The sequence below is a fragment of the Phaenicophaeus curvirostris genome, chromosome 9, assembly GCF_032191515.1.
Source record: "Phaenicophaeus curvirostris isolate KB17595 chromosome 9, BPBGC_Pcur_1.0, whole genome shotgun sequence".
Lineage (NCBI taxonomy): Eukaryota > Metazoa > Chordata > Aves > Cuculiformes > Cuculidae > Phaenicophaeus > Phaenicophaeus curvirostris.
In genome coordinates this window covers 27,489,755-27,512,288 of record NC_091400.1, presented here as the reverse complement: position 1 = coordinate 27,512,288, position 22,534 = coordinate 27,489,755, and the positions used below count along the sequence as shown (strand labels likewise).

The 22,534-nt window shown below is 39.4% G+C and overlaps 1 protein-coding gene across 4 annotated transcripts in view; it reads right to left on the bottom strand.

Annotated features, from left to right (window-relative positions):
- Positions 1-2,034: 2,034 nt before the first annotated feature.
- Positions 2,035-22,534, bottom strand: part of GRID1 (glutamate ionotropic receptor delta type subunit 1) — a 542,212-nt gene continuing 521,712 nt past the window's right edge. Inside the window, exons 16-17 of one of the 4 annotated variants that reach the window (XM_069863481.1) lie at positions 13,271-13,306; positions 2,035-4,464 (exon numbers count right to left, since the gene is read on the bottom strand). In XM_069863481.1, the coding sequence (XP_069719582.1) occupies positions 4,036-4,464; positions 13,271-13,306 (465 nt within the window). In that variant the 3' untranslated portion in view covers positions 2,035-4,035. Of the gene's footprint in view, positions 4,465-13,270; positions 13,307-21,258; positions 22,401-22,534 lie in introns of those variants that run through there. The other 3 variants (XM_069863485.1, XM_069863482.1, XM_069863483.1) reach the window with 3 other exon arrangements.

Below are 22,534 nucleotides of genomic sequence, written 5' to 3'. Positions count from 1 at the left end.
CTTCAGATTGCAAGCAGATTGCCCATGGATTGCAAGCAAATAGAAGAAACAGAGTCACATTTTTGTATGAAAATAAAGTCATTTCTAAACTAATGGATCGATAGAACAAGACGCACTACAAGTGCTGTGCCACAAATGTCATTTCGCAATAGTTCATCAGCAAGAGCATGATAAAAGGAAGGTATAGGCACTCAATTTCCATTTCATCTACAACCAACTTTGCCGTGTAAACATCCTGAAGGAGCTGGAATATCTGGGAGAGTACATGATTCCCTTTTTTTAAGCACACTCAGGGAAACTTACATTAAAAAATCAAAAGCACAATTTGGTCTTCAAAGTTTTCAGGAATTTCTGCAGTTTTTCTACTTCAACTTGCCAGAAGGGTCAAATCTGCAGATGGTGTAAATAAGCTGAAAGCTCTGTAAGAGCTCCCAGCTTATGCTCATTTACATCACATGGAAATGATATTTCTCACTTCTGTGAGTAACAGCACAGGTATATCTATGTATACGCATGCAGGAGTGTGTGGTGAATGTGTATTATATAGAAAATGAATGCTTTGATCTGTCAAACGAAGATATAAATATAAAACAGAAGACAGAATATGGAAATCATACATTCTGCATTTCTTTGAAAACTGAAAGTTATGGGGAAAGAAACATTGCTTATGCTCAAAGAGAATCTGGTGATTTGCTTAAAGAACCTAAAACCAAACCACCATCCCATGAAAGATTTACCAGCTCCCTGTCATGGGTGACAGGCTAAAGCTATGACTTGCTAACTCATATATAAACAAATAATTGCTAGACAATGAGAGATCCATTGTGGATTCCTACTTTTACAGCACAGACCCTGGTGCAGCAAAGCACTCGAGAGTTAACTTTAAGCAGCTTTAAGCAAGGGTCCCAAGGATTTTGGTCAGCTCACTCACCTGCTTAAAATTAACTGAATATTTCACCTGGGATGTGCATTTTAACTCCATTGTTAATCAGCAACACATTTCAACCTGTGCATAAAGCAGCTGCTTTCTGCAGGGCTTAAACACATGCATAAGCACTTTTTTGAAAGAAGACTGCATTGTTTTATTCCTTAAGATTCTGATCATCCTAAAATGTAATCCTGCAAAGCACTGAAACAGGCAAGTCACATTCTGTGCATAAGAATCAGTGAGTTCCAACAGTGTTTATAAGTTAAACCACACTTCTTGATGTTACAGCATGTGGCAAGACTAAGCCAGAAGAAGAACATTTAATATGGAGAATGTTAAAGTTAATCCCCAAAATATACTGTATTTACAATTTATTCCACAAATGCAGTTCAGTTTAAGTTATTCAGTACCACAGTTTAGACTGTAATATGAAAATGAGTTAATCTGTTTCATAAAGCGATACCGCCTCAGTTAAGGAGGGTTTCCATCCCCTGCTCTGAGCTTTGCTGCAGGAGATGAATAGTGCCCTTTGTGGGGAAATGGCAAGGGAGCAGCTCAGTCAAACCTTGGCAAGCTTTTTGCTACAACGTTGGTGCAGAGCCAGCAGCAGTGGCTACAGGGCTGAGCACCACCAACCACCAGCTCTTTATGATCCAGAAGAGAGGATGGGGCTGGGTGATTGCCTCATGCTGCTGAGGTGGCAGAGTGAGCTGCTCACCCACCAGTGCTCTGGAGGATGCTCAGGATAAGGGCCAAGAGTGTCCTTGCTCTGGTACTGCCGGGGAGGGAACAGCTACCAGCTAAGCCCAAGCCTGCAGATTGCACCCTTGCGCTCTATACAAGCATCTCCTTGCATCTATTCTGGAGTATGCTCATCTGCAGCTGCTAAAATCTTAAACTGGTAATAAAAATGAGGGATTTTTCCAATGCAAACGGTTACACATTTTCTTCTGTAGGTCTTTACAGATACCAAGTCTTTTTGTGCAGCTATTTCTGCCACAGCTAACCATAAAACAAAGTTGGGAAAAATCAGGGGAAGAAAAATGTATTTTTTTTCCTCTGGCCATAGGTTAGTTAAGATAATGATAAGAAAAAGTACGTGATGAAAGAAGAAGAAAAAAATCCCATGCCATGTGGACCAAGTCTCCAAACTGGATCAATCTAGTCAGCTGATGAAAGCGTTATTCATTTTTAATTAATTTGAAGCAAATAGTGCAATTTGTGCCAAGCTACAAAACCACACTGTCTTCACGAGGAACCAACCTGACAACAGAGACAAATTAATCCCTGCAAGAGGAGTCCTTCTGTAAGATCATCATCAATATTCATCATTTAAAAAGTAGTATGCTGAGTAGGCTCTTCCATTAGGCTGTTTTTGCATCACAGTTTGATTTTTCTTTCCTACTGCTTAAACTAGAAATGTAAAAATTAGGGGGCTTTTATCATCCCATAAATATACCTGTTGCATAATTATGCAAATCAAATTAGGAGCAGTCAATGGAATGTTTATTTATCCAACAATCTGACCCAGATTGCCTGCTGACTTCCTTGGGATGTGAATACATTTTCACCTCTCTTCAAACATAATTTTTCACCTTAATGTAGACAGTGATTTTGCTGCACCAAGATCTACAGCTTTTTCCAAATGGCAATGTTTTAAAAAAAAAGAGGAAATCCAGCTCTAAAGGGAAATTACAACCTAGCTATAGGGAACATTTGAGAAGACACTAAATTATCCCAGTTCTGAAAGATAGTGATGGTCCATTAGCAATGCGGGGGGCAGGTGGGGAGGGGCATGGATGAGTTTGCCTGGGCATTCGAACTACTATTTGGGAAGGAAACAATGCAGTTTTGATTTGGTTTGGTTTTTTGTCATATGAAATTGCGTTGGTAACAATTGCAGAATGAGACATTGAATTGACTACATGTGTTGCTCTATCTTTGTCCTCTGACTGTGTTTCACATACAAAAAAAGAGATGTTTTACAGCCATTTCTACCGAGGTTATAGACATGACCATTAAAATATTTCATTTTACAAAATCAATGGGAAAAAAAAAAAACAAAGCTGTGTTTATAGTCATGAGCTTAGCCTTGTCATCCAGGGATATGCAGAGAGCATTGCATCCATCCAGCAAATTCCTTGAAAACTTAAAGAAAGATGCACCAGAGGGCACAGTCACGTCAACGCCACCACCTCCTACCCACTCAAACTGTTCTTTTTCTCACTTCTTTCAGCCACTGGTTCCTCCCCATTTTCAGTCAGGTACACAAGACACAGAAAAGAGCTGATCAGTTATTCTTAAAAGCTTTCCCCTGTACCTAAAACTTGTTGTTTATCAATGCATTTATATATAGTATATATGTCATATATATAACATATGTAATATATATTATATATATAACAAAACACATAAGTTTACATAAAAGGAGCCACACAGCGCAGCAGACATGTAAAAACACAATTCAATAATCCTGTGCTTAAACTTAGAAAATGTGTGGGAGTTTAAATCCTTGTTAGAAGGAAAAAGTTCTCCTTTTTTTCTATTTATTGTTTGTTGGATTTTAGTTATAATTCACTTTTAAAACATATGTTACTGCTATGCTAACACCAGCTGTTAAATTCTCTGAGTGAATTGCCATCTTGACTCTAAAATAGGGTTCTGGGGAAAGGAGAGATCTGAGCACGGTGAACTTTTCTAGCAAGAAACAGGTACTTTTTTTGCTCTTAAAAAAACCCAAAATCAGTAAGGGAATAAGTATTGAAATCCACAGGGGAAAAAAAATACGGCCCTCAGTCCCAGTAACTGGTCTTCTTTGGCACTTGAGAACGATCACAAGTAGTTTGCCTTTTTATTCATATAGAACAAAATTTACAAAGTCATTCATACATTTTTGTTTTGATTTTTTTTTGTTTTGCTTTGTTTTTTACTGACTTCGAAAATTGGGAATATTCAAAATACACTTTTACCCCACTTCATTCTTTCATTATTTACAGGTATATACAAGAAAAATGTAAGAGTTTGTTTTGTGGTTTTGTTTTTTTTTTTTTGTTTCTTTTAAATTTTGTATTAAAAAGCTCTGCTGGTTGTTTTACTGTTTGTTTTCATCATATGGATGTTCCATGCGAGGGCTCCATTGCTTCTGGAATGACTCCCCCTGGTACAGACTGAAATGACATTGGGATCGGGGTTTTCACGGGACTCTGACGAAATAGTCCTCCGTTTGGCGACCTGTGTTTACACTGTATGGAGGGCATCGTGGCTGAGCTGCTCAGGGGCAGCGGCAGGTTGCTGCCGGAGGCAGCTGTGAGTGTCCTGCTGGCACCATGAGTTGTCTGTTCTGGTAAAAAGGTGGTGACAGAAAGTTGCGTGTTCTGGTATTCGCGTACCGGCTCCAGGGTCTGAGTTGGCTGCATGCCACCAATCTCCAAGGCTGAGATTTCAATAGATGCTGGAGAGATTTGCTTGTGAGCTATGTCTTCATCGATTAAACTGTTCATGCGTCTATGGACCTGCTCCAGGTTCACTTCTTTGTCCTAGTGAGGAAGAAACCAAAACAATCAGTCCCAACACAACCACCAGACCCATCTGGCCCCCCTTCACCTCCTCTGTGTGACAGGAGATGCTGTTCACTCATCACATTGCTTCGATTTCATCTGTGCCTATGCAAAAACTCAAGTCTGACCAACATTTCCAGCTGAGAAACACACACTGAAGAAAACATCAGTTCAATCTCCGCCTGCAAAGGCTCCTGATGTTCTCAATCCCATCCTCTTTGGAGGTAAATGATAGCACCAGTTCAGCTAACGGCAACTGGCCCCAGGGACCAGAACATCCTGCAAACACTTAGCTCACTTTTCATAACCCAGAAAAAAATAGCATCATATAATCATTAAGGTTGGAAAAGACCTCTAAGATCATCAAGTACAACCAGCAACCCAACACCACAACGCCTAATAAATCATGTCCTGAAGTGCCACATCTACACATTTTTTAATACCTCCAGGGATGGTGACTCCACCACTTCTCTGGGCAGCCTATTCCAGTGCTTCGCCAGTCTTCCAGTAAAGAAATTTTTCCTAACGTCCAATCTAAATATCCCCTGATCCAACTTGAGGCCATTTCCCCTCATCCTAAATGGCTGGCAGACAAGTGAGCTGGGACTTCGAAATTCTAGTGAGCAGCTTGCTACCATTTAACAATAAGACTGCTCACCATTGCCTCATCCAGCTGCAGTGCATTTTCTAAGGAACAGGTCAGTAAAACACTGTGCACAGCCTGGCTGACACCGGGGTAGTTACTTCACGTGCCAAAATCCACTGGCCAGGGGCTGTGGTGGTGAAGAAGCCTTCCCCTCCTAGCACTAAGCCCTGTGTCATTGGTGTGGCACAGACTATAGACCTACTGGAGCAGCACTGGGAAAGGACCACTTTGGGAGCCCTGGGAAGAGGACCACTCATTTGTGTTTTAAACAGTTGTGTGACCGACTATAAGCTGTCTGCAGTGACAGCTTGGGAAGGTAACACTGGTCTTTAGAAAAAGGCACGGCCATCTTCTGAGCCTGCACTGGTTAAGGGTCCCAGAGTGGTCTCCCAAGGGGATTTTCAGCACCACTTGCTCAACACATTTCAGCTTCCAGGAGGAAATAACAGCCAAGGAAGTTCTCTTTAAAACCTGAAAAAGCAAAGACCTACAATGGGCTGTTTATCTCTTCCACATGGTATTCAGGCTGCCCAGATTGGAAAGCAACAAAACAGGCAAAGCAAAGGCAACCACCTGGGATGTTATGTGACTGAATTTTAATAGCTAGCATTGTATTGCCAATAAAAAAGTATTACATAATATCATTTCTCTAGGTTTCATAAAGCACGGCTATGATGTGCAGTTGTAGTTACTTGGTGCGAGTGTAACATACAGCAGACTAGCAGCAAAGCATCTATAAAAGCCAAACAATCCTGGAACGGGAGAAACTCCCTGGTCTGTCAGAAAGTTGTAATTACATTAGGCAGGCAGCAAGATTCCAGCCTAAGCAGTAGGACTACCCAAAACTTTTGTCTTCCAGTAATCTCCAACTGCCCACAGATCAATGTGTACTTAAATGCTGGTTAGACTCAACACCAGCAGTCTTACAGATGCTCTGAGTCATGCCAAAAACTAAGTTCTGGAAACAAAGAAATGCAAGGTGCCACTGCCACACACTCCTCGCTTTTTTGCCACCGGTGCCCAGATAGAGCAGAGAGAATTACAAAATTATTCCAGTGGTATCCACTGCCATGCAATATTGCTTTAACCTGTAAATTGGCAAGTCAACTCCAAAGCCCTTGATTCCAGTCAATGTCAATGACAGATACAACTCTAACCTTGTGATCTAACGCCACTTCCATACTCAAGAACTGTTGGTTTTGCTGTTCTCTGTATGGATTTGGAAATGAATTAGTGGTACATGATGATGAACCTAAACCTGTCTTTACCTTGGGCTGCATCCATACCAATTTAAACTGGAGCAGAATTGTTCAACAAGTACAGGGCTGAGCAGCACATTATACGTTCTTTGCTAATCAGTAGAAAATTAATTCCTGTTTCATTTACATCACAAATTCATCAAAATCCCAATGAAGCTCCAAAAACCTATGGAATATCATCTTCCTTATTGAAGAAAAAAGCTATTTTTTTGAAAAATACTGTTTCTTCAGCCAAATCCTCTAATCAGATAATTTTCAGTTACAGAAAATCAATAGATTGTAAATAAAAAAAAAACAAACAACTTTTGTAGTAGAAAGGTGCCACACAATACTTGATCAGATCAACTTTGCAGTTGCATCAAGTCCTTCTTACTATCAGCTGAACCTGGGCTATCATGCTGTTTACTCAGTAAGTGAGACAACCCACAAAGCTGATGATAACGCAGAGGCTCTTTCATAAACTCTGTAGCTAGGTAAATTAAGGATTTGCAGTACAGTGGCCAGAGGATTATATCAATTTAATTCATAAATATATTTATTTATATTTATAGAAGTAAAATCATGGACTGGGGCAAGTGTGAGAAGTGTTCTTAGTTATTCTCTGTTGGGAGTAAGGGCTTGACCTCTGTGGATGGGTTTCTTCTGCACAGACCACCAACTGCACACTGCTGTGCCTCCCTTCACTGCCTGTCAATGGAATCTTGTTGCAAAGTTCTACTTATTCAGAAACTTCAGCTACCATCACATATCATGATATTTATGTCTAAGGAAGCTAACTCCCAGAAGTCCATTACATAATGCTTCTTTAGCATGATACATACAGGACATTATTCCTTTCCTCAAAAATGCTGCCAGCTTTAATTTAGACTCCGAGGTTGGCATTCTAGCTACCTGGGACCCATATTCCTGCCAAGCCACTACTACCAAATAGGAAAGAAGTAGAGAACTCTGGTTAAAATTGAGCAAGTACTAGAACAAATTCTCCTACATAATTCTTTGGAGAATTATGAATTACTTATTTGCATTTTTCTGAGCTTTTGCCAAATACTAATGCCTTCTCCGGATCATTTCATGTGAAAATATATATCAACAAGTTATTTGTATTTGTATTTTTTGATTGCAGGCACATCCCCAGTGCATTCCATCCTGCTTTGCTATAGAAACAGATATAATGTGACTGGGGTAATTATCCAAGCTAGAGAGAATATTTGCAATATGCGGTCATTAACTGTTTACACAGGAAAAATATATTTGTGAACCAAGTGCACTCTTCATTTGGAGCATCTGCGCCCCATAGGTCATAACATTCAAAGGATGAATCAATTGTGGTCATATATATTTAGCTTAGCTCTTTTAGGTTATGCAGATGAAGAACCACAGATGGGATGCTCTTAATAGACAACTCCTGGTCCAGACCAGTGGTATTATTAAGGATCATTTCATTTGGGATGTTTCCCTCTGCTGACCTAAACAGCATTACCCACTTTTCTTCTGCAATGCTCAGCCCAGCCCTACGACAGCATTCCCCAGAAAACTGTCAATTGGCAGTTGCTTATGTTTTGCAATATAAACTTATGTTTCACTGTGCTCAGGTTTTCAATATCAAGAAAAACATAATTCCTGCACACAGACATCAAATTTTATCTGCAATATAACACTTTATGAAGTAAGTAGAGAAGTAAATGTTTGGGATTCTTTTAAGAGGTAGGGTGGGGATTTCATTTGCCTGCTTCTAACTCTTTCTTCAGCATTAAGGACAACTCTCTGGCCTTATTAAGATGAGAAAAAAACTTTTTAAAGTCTTCAACGAGCCCAGAAGTTCACACTATTTCTTTTTTTTTGTTGTTAAAACAAAGTGTTTGTAAAGGTTAGGGAGAACAACTCTCTCTCCAAGGAACAATAAAAACACATTTTAAAAGGTTCCTCCCTTTTTCTTTGTCTTATTATATGAAGAACAGCTAAATAACTAAATGTCAAGCTTTGTGTGAAACTAGCTTAATCCTGAATGAAAGCTTATTCAAATGCTTTAAAAAAAACCCTAAAAATAAACATTAGAAATGCTTGAAAATACTAGTTGGTTGTTACATACTAGGAGACTGCCTTGAATTCCAAGATTTCCAGAACCGAAGGATTTGGGGTAGCTTTATGTAACAAGCCAAGCTTTCAGAATTTGTATATTCTGTAAATCTCATCTTTCTTTTGCTTTATTTTTCTCCTGGAAAATTCACTAGCAAAGCATACGTCACTGAAAAGTAACAGTGGAAATGGAAAAAAGGGTTAAATGGTAATAAATTCAGAAAAACAAGTCTTAGAAGTTATGATGTTTTGCTCCCTTGTCAGTGTTTATTAAATTGGAGCCATTTGGTCTAATTTTTAAGGACTTGGTTAGGTTTCTTTTCTTTCATTTCCTGAGGCTTTGTGACCTTAATTGTGGGATGGTGATGTAGCACTGTGAAAGCTTTGCAAGGTTTCTGACGCTGCAGTTTTTCTCTATTTTTGTATTTCTCTACGACAAATGTAATGAATTACAATTAATAAATTACTATAAATTCTACGAGGCTTGGAGCTAGGGGATGGCAAAGGCATCAGATCTGGCAGCCGGATAGAAATAATAGGAGCCATAGTGGAGGCTGACGTGCCAGTCTCCTAGCACAGAGACTTCCCTTATCCAAAGGAGATCCCCTCAGGGGAAACCTTCCTGCTTCTCTTCACAAAGGTTTCTGGCATCAGCCCTGCTTAGCTCCAGTGAGGTCTCTTCAAAAGCTGAAAGAATGTGCTCCAAACTTAATACTTCAGTGTCTCTGGGACAGACACACTACCAAAGGTTTAGGTTTATTCTCTTTCTTTTTTTGTACTTTATATGCAAAACTCAGTTAATATTATGTGACATCTCAGATGTTTGATGCCAATTCAACTTCACTTTTCATCTATAGCTACATTGGACAAATGTACACACTTATGTTGCCAGAAGGAAATAAAATATATTTCCTTTGCTATGTTAATAATTCTATTTTCAATATTAATGTTGTACTCCAAATAGATCAGCTGAAGAAATTAATCAGCGAAGGGAAGAAAAAATATCCCATGTAAGGAAAATGAATTATAAACACAGGCTTATCGTCCTCAAGCTGAAAGAAAACAGCAAACCAAACACTGCTTCTGGTCATGAAATTTTGTTATTTGTAAATAGTAATTTAAACGTCATTCTTCTCCAACGAGTTTGAGTTCTGGAAGGGCAAATGAAGAGCATGGTTCTGCTACATCCCAAGGTTCAAAGGCCTATGACTGACAGCAGGAGTGCACCGTGACAACTGTCCACAAGGATGTGAAGATCTGGAAACAACTAACCCTGCAGAACTGCACCTGCAAAGAACTACGACTCCCTTTCAGGACTAACCAAGTTTGGCCTAATCATGCAGAGCGAAATTATGGTAAGACATAAATGCAGACAGGATGATTTACACAGTAATCAATATTTTTTTCTGGCTTATTGCCTGTGGCTTTTGACATTGGGCTTTAACAATAGCATATGAACAGTCAGATTGAAAGAATATGAAACCAGCTGGGAGGTTTGGAGTCATTTAACATTATTAACGTTGAAAAACATCTCATAGAGTGTTAGAAAGGAGCTACTGGCTGATGTTTTCAAGAAATTGCCTACATAATTCTAAATACAAGTAATTCAAAGGTAATACTGTTCAGCTGTCAGGCTTGCAACAGCTGGAATTTTCCAAAACAAGACTTTTGAGAAACATATTTTTATTACAAACATTAATGTGACCTTTTGTTCTTACTCATGATTTCCCTGGTCTTATCCCAAAGTTCACGAGAAGCCACTTGAAGAGATAAAAACATTATAAGCTGATGAAGGAGTTTCCCCAAGACCAAAACCAGGAGACAAACGCCCATAAAATAAGGCTGAGTATCTGCAGAAATTTGCTACTAAAACTATGCCAAAACTGTTCTAAGTTGCATCTGTATAGCACACCTGCAAATAAAACCACTCTAGATGAGAAGAAAAAGACTGATGGTCCTGACCCTAAATATCAATCACTAAAAATTCAGAAACAAAGCCAATATGGGCAGACAGGCACATACACTGAGGGACTATCATGCATGCGTCGATACCTCCTGGTCAGATGCGGATAACTGTGCCAAGCATTAAAAGCCTATTAAAGCAGTTCTTAATAAGCCTCAGGAGATATGTAGAAAATCATGCTTTTAAAGTAATATAGTCTTAATCATCAATCACAGCACAGTTCTGGGTTGGTTGGTTGGTTGGTTGTTTCTCTCTTGGGTGACAGTATGAAGGATTATGTTATGGTGAGAAAATTAAATCACAACATAAATGTTGATACTACATTTTCATTCTGTGAAATAACTATTTTAAAAACAAGGCAATTTTGTGATTAGGACTGGGTTTCAAAATCTGAGTTAAGCTCCAGCCTCAGACAGACAATTCCTCTCTGAACCTGACCAGGTCACATGCCAGCTACCATCCCTACAAAACAACTCTTAATCCATACATGTATGTTAAAAAATATAAATATCAGCAGCCATGAGACACAGATGATGGAAGGCACACATGTACCCAGCTAGGCAGGAAGGGGGTCTCTAAGGCACTTCCATGCACAGACAGATGTACTGAATAATAGAATAACAAGGCAGAGGAATAAAATGGAAATAGTGAAGTTTCCATGCTCAGGTACCCAAACGCTATTCTCTTCTGAGCTCAGTGCCAAAACCCACAGCTCCACCCAGCTACCACCTTCTGTTCGTGGGGTTTCAGGCATCACGGACTCAAACATTTGGCTTGTTAAGGAGAAATGAAGCAGCAGCTCTGCATACGTACCTTTGTTTAAGACTATTTTGAAATTCTGTATTCACCTAAGGTCATTATCATTACTTCCAGCTGCAGCTACTGCATATGTAAAGCTGTAATTTTAATTTATTCCAGGAGGCTCTGACACAGTGGCAAACACAGACATAATTGGCTTGCTTGAGAAGAAAAAGCACTGATGATATATGTAATAGGTGTGCTGCAAAGCAATGCCAACACAGCATGGTGCTATATAACCCTATGGTACAAATAATCCTTTTTAAATACGCCTCAGTTTGCAACACTCATTATTCTACATATACCACAGTCGACAATGCAGTGAAATGCAGACAGACATGTAAACAGATGCAGTGATGATGTATGTTTGCTGTCATTAATTTAACACAGGCAACTGGCCTATTCAAATAGCACTTAATGTTACATAAAATTTGCTGAGTGGTTTCTGAGTGCACTCTGCTAGACGCTGTTTTGACCTTAACAGTATCTTATTAGAAATAAGGAGTAACACATGCACCTCAAGAGTCCGCTTGAAAAACTACTTTGTAAATAGGCCCAACTCTGCAATCAAGCTTCTGCTTTTATAAGTGGAAACTATATCATGTTTTTTAAATTAGCAATTAACTAAGCTGTCACCCATATAGCAGCTGCTAGAGGAATGCACTGAGACTGACATCAGCTGAGGTCCAGTAGACTGCTATCCAATTGAAAGAATGAAAGAAATTAAAGAATTTTCCAATATATTAATTTCATTCAATGTGTTATCATCTCCAAAGAAACAAAATGTCATAAAAATATTATGCACAAGAGGCCACCTTATTCACCAGGATATGCTCTCCTTCACCAGAGAGCAGAAATTCATTTATGAAGAGACAGTAATATCCTTTTTCCTTCTAAGTAAACCTGAAAAAAAGTGAGAAATAACAGAATACTGCAAAGATGATATTAATGTGATATAAAATTGTTTAAAAACATTGCCAAAGCTTATCCCCACCTTCCCACAGCCAGAAAATATCTCTAATTGGTGAAAGTAAGAAACCATAATAAAAAACTTAAAGAGACCAATCAAGTCACAGTGAATTGCAACAGCATTGCTATGAGTAGCAAGGAGCTTCCTGAAGCAGTCCTTACCCAGCTTGGATCTGTCTAGCCTGAGATCACATCTAGCCAGGGATCTGATTCTTAACGTGGCTGTAGCTGTCCCATGGTTTGTACCTGTGAGCCATGACCAGAAATCCATCGGACAATAAAGTCTCCATCAGGCCACTGAAGGTGATGGTGCTCACCAATTTAAACCAGCTAAGCATCTCTATTTGGTTTTTTTCTCCTCTTTGACTCTATCCACATGCATGGCATCGTGAGAATAAATATGCAGGATACTGGGACAAACATCACACACCAGGTGACAGCAGCTAGCCCCACAGTCTCTTGCAGTGATCTGCTCCCACATTCACCACAATCCATTAACTACGTGCAATCACAGAAAAACACCAGCTCCTCCTCGCAACCAACAGCAGCCCAAATCTGCAAGGTAAGAGGCTGTGACAGTAACCTCATTTGTTAACACTAAAGGGGACACTCAGCCTTGTTCTGAGGTATTCAAGCCTTAAAATCCTTACCAACCTTGGCTCACAAATATTAGAAGCTGGTAACACAACTACAACGAAAATGAATGTCTGGTTCATGTTATACCGATGTTTCCACAGTTTTCATGAGGTTAAAAATAAACTGGACAGAGAATGCAAAGAAACATTTTTCAACACAAGTAGCAAAATGCAGTGCAGGATGAGTGCTGGTTGATGAGCATGCCAATGCCTCTGCAAAAGGACTCTTGTAGGAGAAAGGAGAACTTGCACACAGAGAAACCTTTGTTGTGCACACACTGCATATATTACAGTTACAGGCATTTCCAACAACACAAAGGTTAGGTTCAAGGGAATTCCAGGGAGAGGTAAAGATGAGGAGAAAACTAGCAAGGATTCATCTGTGCAAGCAATTTTCAACAACAAACCAATTATCTGTATGCTTATTATAAATTCTCACCATGCTTCTGAGACCCAGCCTCACATCATTGGCCATCTCCAGACAGAAAGGGAAAGAAAGATATGGGGAGAAAAAAAGGATCAAGATAGTGATGCTAATAAGGTAATCAATGTTACACTTTTTTTCAGCAAACATATACTTATTACTGGTCATACTACTGGTTTGAAATAGCAAATTCTAGCTGCTGCAAAGAGGATGGTTCTAAAGGGGATGGTGTTTTCAGAATTCAACTACATCTAAAATGACCCTGTGTGGTGGCAGATTATTCTTTTATGAAGTAAGATTAAATTCACGAAGGTTCTGTTCCAGAACTCACTAAAAATTAATGGATTCTTTACATTGCTTTACACAGCTTTTAAATCCTAAATGATTATCTAGCCCATAAGGAATGTAATTTTTCACTCTACTGAGCCCAAAGCAAAGCAATGCTACTCTTTAACAGTCTGATTTACTCTACTGGAGCATCAGGCATAACAGATTGCTCTATCATCATCCTTCTTCACCACTCCAGCCTAGTCAAATCTAAATCTCAAAAGTTCCCATTATTTCCCATTATGCCAGGAGTACAAGAGAGAGCTGGCACAAGAGACAGAAGGAGTTGCTGCTACAACCTGACTGAGGTCCAACAACAGTTGTCTGGCAAAGCCTCTCCTCTCCGCTCCAGTTACATGAAAGCTTTAGCAAACTCCTACTCCTGACTATTAGCCACAAATGGTTTAATTAAAACCTGAATTTCTGCACCCCCACTCTATATTTTGGAAACTGCCCAAGATCTACTTCAACATGAGAAAAGACATGCCTAGCCAAATCATTAAAACAGTTCAACATAATAAAAATCTGGCCACCAGTTTCCAAAAAGAAAACTCTCGGATACTAAACACTTCTGAAGAAATACCACTTTTTATGTTGAGTAAGCTCGAGTGGGTATTTTCTATATACGTGGGGATTTTTTTGTTTCGTTGTTGGTTTTAATACATACTTTCCACAATATATTAATACCTGCGTTTCCTTAATATTTTGCTAATATTGCAAAAACCTTATGTCATGTATCATACAATGTTTAAATTCTATGCATAAATTGATTTAGAAATTGCTTGTTGATATCATTGTACGGTAAGCTCTATCTTTAGCAAATTATTTCAATGTACATGTAACTTTCAGTTTATACTTTATTTATGTTGGTTTCAAAGCAACTTAAGTTTGATCCTACACTGCTAAAATGAAGCGTTTTGGTGATCTGGGTGAGATCAGGATCAAACTTTTATTTAATTTTAGGTACACGTTTAAACGCTAAGTATAAAGCATTTTACAAACCACAAAAATGAAAAAAAATGGAGAAAACAGTCACATTTTATGTTTTTTATTTTAAACTTTTACTGATTTTGTTATTACTGAACATTCAACCCCCCTCAAAAAGTCAACTTTAAAATACCAATTTAGGCTGAGAAAAAATATACAAACATTAGCTCTGTAAACACTGTGAATAACCTAAACGAATCTGACAAATTAAGGCTCTGATTCAGTAAAACACATAAGCTCATGCCAAGCACATGAGAAGCCACAGAAGTTCTCTGAGATAGGTGATGTAAGCAAGGACTTAAATTCATTACCAAACTGGAACTTTTAACAGGTTGTTTCTGTCTGATTTCCCTGCATGGCAACACTCATTTTTTAAGCTTACTTCTGTTCAATATTTCCCACCCCCCCTAAGGTTCACACTGAGTAAATCCAGATTAGATTCCTAAGATTTCCATTAACAGGGTTTCTTTATGTGACTGAGAGAAAAATGAAACCAAACACAAAAATCCCTTCCTTGCAGCTAGGGAAATATGCTGGAACCAAACTTGAACGCTTCAACGCTGCTTTGGGTAGCAGAAGCCTGAGCTGGGTGTCATTAATCACAGGAATGATTTGTCATTTCTAAATCCATTACAGCCTTGACCTAAATCTATGGTGATCAATAGCAAGAGCTGACTGTTTTTACTGGATTCTGAATGAGCATGCTGTCTTTTACCAGATATTACAGAATATCTGCTTCCCTGCTAGGGACTTCTAATAGGAAAATCTTGCTTCTTCTCTCATGTAAAAAGCCAGCACTGAGTTAGTTAAGATGCCCTTCCAACTGTTATCAGTTTCTGTAAAAAGCAATTTATATATTATATCCTTCTCTTCTTTTTTTTTTTTTTCTTTTTCTTTAACTGATTCTTCCAGCTTTTACTTCATCATTAAACAACATTAAACTTGCATTCTGGGATGACTGATTCCTAACACTGCTTTGCTGATTTAAAAATGCTAGTTAAACGAAGTTTCTCAGCTTATTATGCTCAAAGCTAGTTTCAAACTGAATTTCTAGATGGCATTAAAATGCATTATTTTGCCAGTGTTTGTGTGATTTATTTTCCCCAAAAATCTTTATTTATTCTTAGAAAAGTAAAATACAATACAGTGGTACAAACAAATGATCATTTATACGCAACTGAGCAAAAAATGTACAAAGATTTCAGACATGTCATAAAAATACAGAAAAAAAATAATTTAAAATAAAAACAAGATAAAATATAGAGGACATGCAGTGAAGGGAAAATAAAATACCAGTTTGATGATCTCATGTTTCCTTTCATTCTCAAAAGGAACCATCCTGGGGGAAATCAAATTGTCAGATAAAAAGATAACACCACAAAGGAGACAAGGTAAATGAAGTGACAAAGACAGGGAACATGAAAATAATGGGGAAAGAATAAGACTCTTTAATAATCAAAAACAACACTGCTGAAACCATGCTGGAGGTATGCAAGCCTTGATTGCCATGGAAGAATATCTGGTTGGAGAATTGAAGTGAGACAAATACAGTGCAAACCACAACTCTTAGCAGTGATGCATTTTGATCTATTGGACCTGCTAGATCGTATTTCCATTTCCAAGGTACATTGGGTTTCAAGGTCTTCTCATATCAGATGGGAACCCTAGTGGATAACTTTCATGACTGCTAAAGCTGGAAATATGGATTTCTGAGGTAGGCTGGAATTTGTATCTCATCTAACACAGAAACAGGGGAACTTAAGGCAGACCAGAAAATGCTGCCCTGGCCAGAGATACAGGTTTTCTGTCTTTCATATACTGCCTAGATATTTGGATAATTTTTAGAGCAATTTTGGTGCCTCCCACTATCCTATAAGGTATTGCAGAGTCTAGACTTTTTGAGATTCAATAACATTAAAAGCATTATTAAGCTGGGAGCAGCATGAAATGGGAGTGATAAGATGCTGTTACTAGTACACAAGTCAGTGTACTAGTCTCAGTACCCGAGTTGCTGCCCCTCTTAATAAATTATAAATAAAAAGTGAGGATAGAAAATTGAAGAGAGTCTCTTGAATAAAACGATTTTGCGGAAGCATGAGAAAGTTAAGAAATCACAAACTAAGCTATGAAGACTGTGATTGTTAATCAATTATAAATGTGACACAAGTTATGAGGCAATGACTAGTAACAACTCAGGAGGTGAAAAATCATGCTGCTCCTCAACCAGTAAAACCCCCAAATCTTCATGCATTATGAAATTGCAAACACTCTGGGTACAGTTTCTGAAACACGCACATTGCAAGGAGTAGCACAGCCAGTCTGCAGAAGATATATTTCTGATTTATAATATATATTACCTGAGCTAAAAAAGAATTAAACCAAGAATTTATTGAGATTATTCTAAAATTGTCTTTCAAAAGCTATATTAGCAGTAAGTGAATCAATATCACCCTTTATGGAAGACACAACAATTATCAGCTCCCAGCAAAAAATCATCCCGTGAAAGTGACTGATTTCCTTTGATGTGTGGTTGCTCATTAATTTGGTTTTAGCGAATACATTTTATGCACTGTGAAAAGTATTCGCTCTTTCCGTGAAAAATGTGACACACTATCTTTGCTTCTAAGTCTTAATTGTTTTGGAGTATAGTATGGGATGAACTAGGAGTGCTTTCTTAACATTTCTGAAGAGATCTCAGCAATAATAATCTTCAAGGGGAATAGTACATCACAATAAGACACAGCTGATAAAGCACAGAGGATGCTGGCAAGTCCCTTGCAGTAAGCATCTATGCTTGATCATAAAGACAATGAAGATTTGAAAACTGTCTTTCAGACTGTCAAATAGAATAAAAGATACCAAGAACCTGATGATTTGGCAAAGCTCTTGGCAGTTAAATAATCCAAATTATATTATAGCTTACTGATATCATGAAATAAATGCATAGGACTCCACACCAAAAGATATAAAAATCCAGAGATAATTACTGAAATCTCGACATTTCTATGGAAGCAGGTTTTAATAACTTTATCTGATCACTCAGTTATTCAAAGGGGACATAGAGTGACTGAACAGAGATTCCAGAATAAGTATTAATTTTCATTTTTTATTTTACAACTCCCAAAATTTCTGCAGCTTATCGAAGTCAAAAGGTTAGGCTTCAGTATTGCAGCTGTGTAAATTCAAGATTTTAACACCCACACAGAGATGAATGAGCTGGCTAACTTTCACCATGGGTACCGGATGGCCGGGTGTAACAACAATTAGGAAAGGATGATCATAAATTCCCGAAAACTTGATTTGAAAAATACAACCAAAGGGCATTTAAACATTACTAGATCGCTTTCCAACTTAACGAACTTGAGCCCTAAGAGAAGAAAGTGGCACAGTGCTGCAGCTACACATTTTTTTCCTGATGTTGGAGCCAATCCTTCTTTTAATCCAATCAGATAAGGATTAAATGAAGAATTAAAAGGAATAATATTTATATTTTTGCAGCAGAACTCATTAGAAACATTTTTATAAGTCTGCTTCAAATAAAACAGAAATATCTAGTATCAACATCTTGAAAAAGAAAATCAACCCAACCTTCACTCCTCTAGCAAGAAATGTCGGTATTGCTTGCATGATAGAAATGTGAATGAATGGCCATTGTGTTTTGGGGAAAGTAAAGGAAGTCCATCCTTTCTGGAGGTTTATCTTGATGAACTGGCTTAGTGGGTAGAAACAATACTACTCTTTTTTAATTCAGTGAGGCAGATTGTCTTCGTATATGAACAATGTAAAAAGTATTCCAACTGGAATTAGTCTCCATTTGATGTAACTCTCATTACAAAGTCTTCACAAATGTAGATCAGATTAATGTCAAGGTTCAAGTTATGCTGTCAGGTTTGGAAAGACAGGCTACGTTTTTCACACTAATCGTAATTAAGAATCGTGATTTATACCACACACACATCTGAGTTCTTGAACACCTCAACGTGTTGGCTCAGGCTGACCTCCACAAAAGCCAAAGGCATACAATGCAGAAGAGGAAAAGACAACAACCTAGCAAATATCAACATTTGAATGTCAGCTGAAAACATTTCTCCAATGCTAATGAAGGTTGTGCACATTCTTGCAGCTACCGACTTCACAGAACCTTGACATACAAAATGATGGCCTCTAAAAAAATCCTCTCTCTTTCTCTCCAGCACACTGCATGGCCACCCAACCCTGTCATAAACCTGCCAGAGCACTCAACCTCCCAGCATCTCTCTGCTTTTTGAGTTGGAAATTGGTGGCATGATGCAGCCTACCAAGTGGGTCAAACCAAAGAGAGAATGTTACACAAAAACTCCACAAGTTATGGCAACTCCTTATTCAATCCTGAATCCACTGTAATTTTGTATAATGTATTTATAAGGCCTCTAAATGAGTAAGGGTGAAAGAAGTCAAACACACTGACTCCTTGTCCTTCACGAGATGACTTCTCATGAGACAACACCAAAGTCTGATTTTAAGCTGCATGAAAATCAGCCCCTCCCGTGAGCCTCCACAAGCTCTGCACTTCACAGAAGAAAATAGCTGGAAGACAATCCAGTTCCCACAATGTTCAGGTGATATCACAACACTTGTGTTTTGCCAAAGCCTTCCAAAAGCAGAAGAAAGTCAGCAGTGTGACTTAAGTTTGCAGCTGCTACTGAACTAACAACTTGGCTGGAGTGCCAGATGCAGCTAAGAGGCAGATGTTCACGTTTTGTATATGCTACGTGTGTCGCAGCTCTGTTATTATGGATACTGCCGAAGAAATTCTGGATAATATACAGTGAGAGAAATGAGATATCCTGAATGTGGCCCCCCAGAGATCAAATCCTCTTTTTGCTTTTGGTCCCCTAAGCAATGCTCAGCTGCTGTTCCTGACTCAAGAAGAACACGTTGTCCAGAGCAGTAGTGGCTGCCCCATCCCTGGAGATGTTCAAGGCCAGGTTGGATGAGGCTTTAAGCAACCTGATCCAGTGAAAGGCATTCCTGCCTATGGCAGAGGTCTGGAACCAGATGATCTTTAAAGTTCTTTCCAACCCAAACCATCTGATGATTCAATGATTCTTTGAGTCTCCAGGACTCAATACTCCTCTCATCCCTGGATCCCATCTTTTCAAAAGCTCTGAAATTTGTTTCTCCTAAACACATTGAAAATCTCCAATCAATCTATAACCTCTCTTCTGAAATGGTTTCCCATCTTAATCAGCAGCCAGCAGCAAGCCTGCTTCAGTCTCTCTTCACTAGTACTACATAAATAAAATATCTCTACCCACTAACCTGCCAAGAGGTTTATACTATATTTGTTTGCTAATTTATCCAAGTGGATCTTGTGGTCACTGTCACCAGAGTCCCCCAAACACATGTGCCACCTCGCAGGGTGGGCAGCCACAGGCCATGGTCCTCAACCTGCTTCCTCCTCACTGGCCCCAGCCACTCAAGCAATCAGAAGGTTTAACCCAGGGAGGAGAGAGGGGCTTGAACAGGGCCGGGACAGCTTTGAGTGTGTATGGTGGGCTCAGGCTACGTTTGACACGTTACACACCCCAGACTGCTGAGGGCTGGGAGGAAATAGGGTTTAGATGGCTCCAGCAAAGTGTCTGCCTTGCTTTTAAGCAGAGGGCCCCTGAAGATGCTGCCCGTCTATGGTATTCAGCAACAGCCACCCTTCCCTATGGCTGCTGTGACCTGAGCCAAAGGTGCTTCTTGTTGCCTGCCTGTCGTTGCACCCAGCCGGCTTTTCCAGTGACCCCTCCTTATGTTCCATCCTGCCTCACTCATATACCCTTCTTACGCTTTCCTGCTGGCCAGTTCATTCTGTGAGCCCTCATCCTCATGCCCTCTCCTTGGGAACACACACTTCCTCATTCAATCTTAACACCTACTTGTGCCAGGGCTCCTACTGACTCTGTTCCCTCTCTCTCAGCAGGGCCCTCATCCCCGACCTTTTCTGAAACTGTCCATGAGTGCTATGCCTGAGTTTAACTTTCCTCCCTTAACTCACACTGGCTGTGCTCCAAGTGCAGCCCCAGCCCCAAACACAGGGGAATCTTCCCAAGCACTTTTGTATACTTTAAAAAATGAAAGCTTTGAAGTTTTCTAATTGTTTCTCACCAAAAGTGCAGAAGAGGAGGTACAGAGCAACCTTAACCAAGAATGCACCAGAGGGAAAGGGGAGGAGGAGAAGAGGGATGGGAAGGAGAGAAAAGATGGGATGGGGTAGGCAGGGATCTGTAGTAGTCCTTCTTACAATTATAAAAAGAGACATGAAGGGGATGGGCAAAAAGAAAGTATTTACACTTAGTAAGACAGATCATTTTTCAGAGATGGGAACTGAGTATTTAAATCTCCTTGAGTGAAAAGAGAGAATTACTTCACCTGACCTATATGAAACAGCCTGTGGGGCATATTCTCATCTCACTCTACAAAAATGCCAAAGGTGAATCCATGAGTGCAGAGAGGGGAATGCACTGCAGAGTACAGCGAGAGGAACACTTGTGCACTAGCACCTGATGACACATAAGACCACGTCCCTGCCCCTGCCAGGCTTTCATAGCAGGCAGTAACCCTCTGTCCCTCAGGTTTAGTCCTCAGCAATACTAACGTGGTGTGGGACCTTCGGGGTTATGATGGGAAGGACTTCTACATGACAGCAAGGAAAAATGCTACAGGATTAACCAAAGAGCAGTTACTATGGTCCATACGGAAACTTCGTTGTAAGCAAGTGTTCCTACTCGCGCTCTCCCTGTGCCTGCTTCTGGAGTGCTGAACTGTGCAGTGCTGAGACATGCTTCCTTTTACCAAAATTCCCCCTTCGCTGTCATATGTTGTGGAGCCACAGGCAAATGACTGCAGCTTTGTCCCACAAACGTGATACAGATGTTTATCACGGAGCACTTGGTGGATAAATTCAAATGGGACAAGTAAGAACTCAGAAGAATGGACTCTTACTGATAAATATTTCATAACATTACAGACTGCAACATATATCTTCAGATCCCATTTGCCAGATTTGCTTACAGGTATGTCAATTAGTGCAGTACTCCTGGCAACTTGACAAACATAGATTGGAACTGATGGGCTATGTACACTTTTCCAGCTACAGTGCAGCTCGCTGCTATTATTTGCTTGTAACAAACATCTGTTCCAAGATGAAAGCACCTACCAGTGCCTCAGTCCCTCCAAAATTACAAGAGGTTAGTTTGTTAAACATTTAATCTATGTAAACAAACACAGGCTTCATGCAAATAGGTCTGAGTATGGACTGATTGTTCTATCATAGCACTGCTAACTACTACTCACTGCTGTGTGTGAAAACTTCAAATCCAAGAAATTTCTCAGATGTATTTTCCTAGGTAAAAAATGTTTGGCTTACTCTGAGGCTCCTACTTTTAGAAATAAAACTGATTTCAAAAGAAAGGAAGCATTTAAACAATGTCATGGCAATATGGCTTATTCAATTAATAACTAGCTGATTTATTTTTAATTGCTTGTGTACCTCTTCAAACTCAGCCTAGGTCAGCCACGAGGGAAAACAGCTACCAGCTGGCTGGCAGCCACACAGCCTGCACAGGATGGACATGGTTCTCTCAGTCAGTAGAGGGGGTCTCAGACCAAAGGAAACATTACCATAGATGGCACAATGGGATGCCTGTCACTGGCCTCCCTGTCACTCACACCAGAGAGGCCAAGGGCACGTTTCTGAACTACTCTCTTACCCCTACAGGTGATCTCTCCAGGTCAGGGTTGAGGCACATTGGTGGGGCAATGTGGGGAAGTTTGCACTGCTGCTGCCCATGCTGTATCTGCTCTATAAATAAATAGAGGACTTTAGTCTTCAGGGCTGTCAGTTTAGCACCTTCCATGTGCACAAAAGACAAGTTCTGTTTGTTTTTTTTATTTGTTTAGACACAACCACCCAAAACGTTATATGCAAAGCTTAGT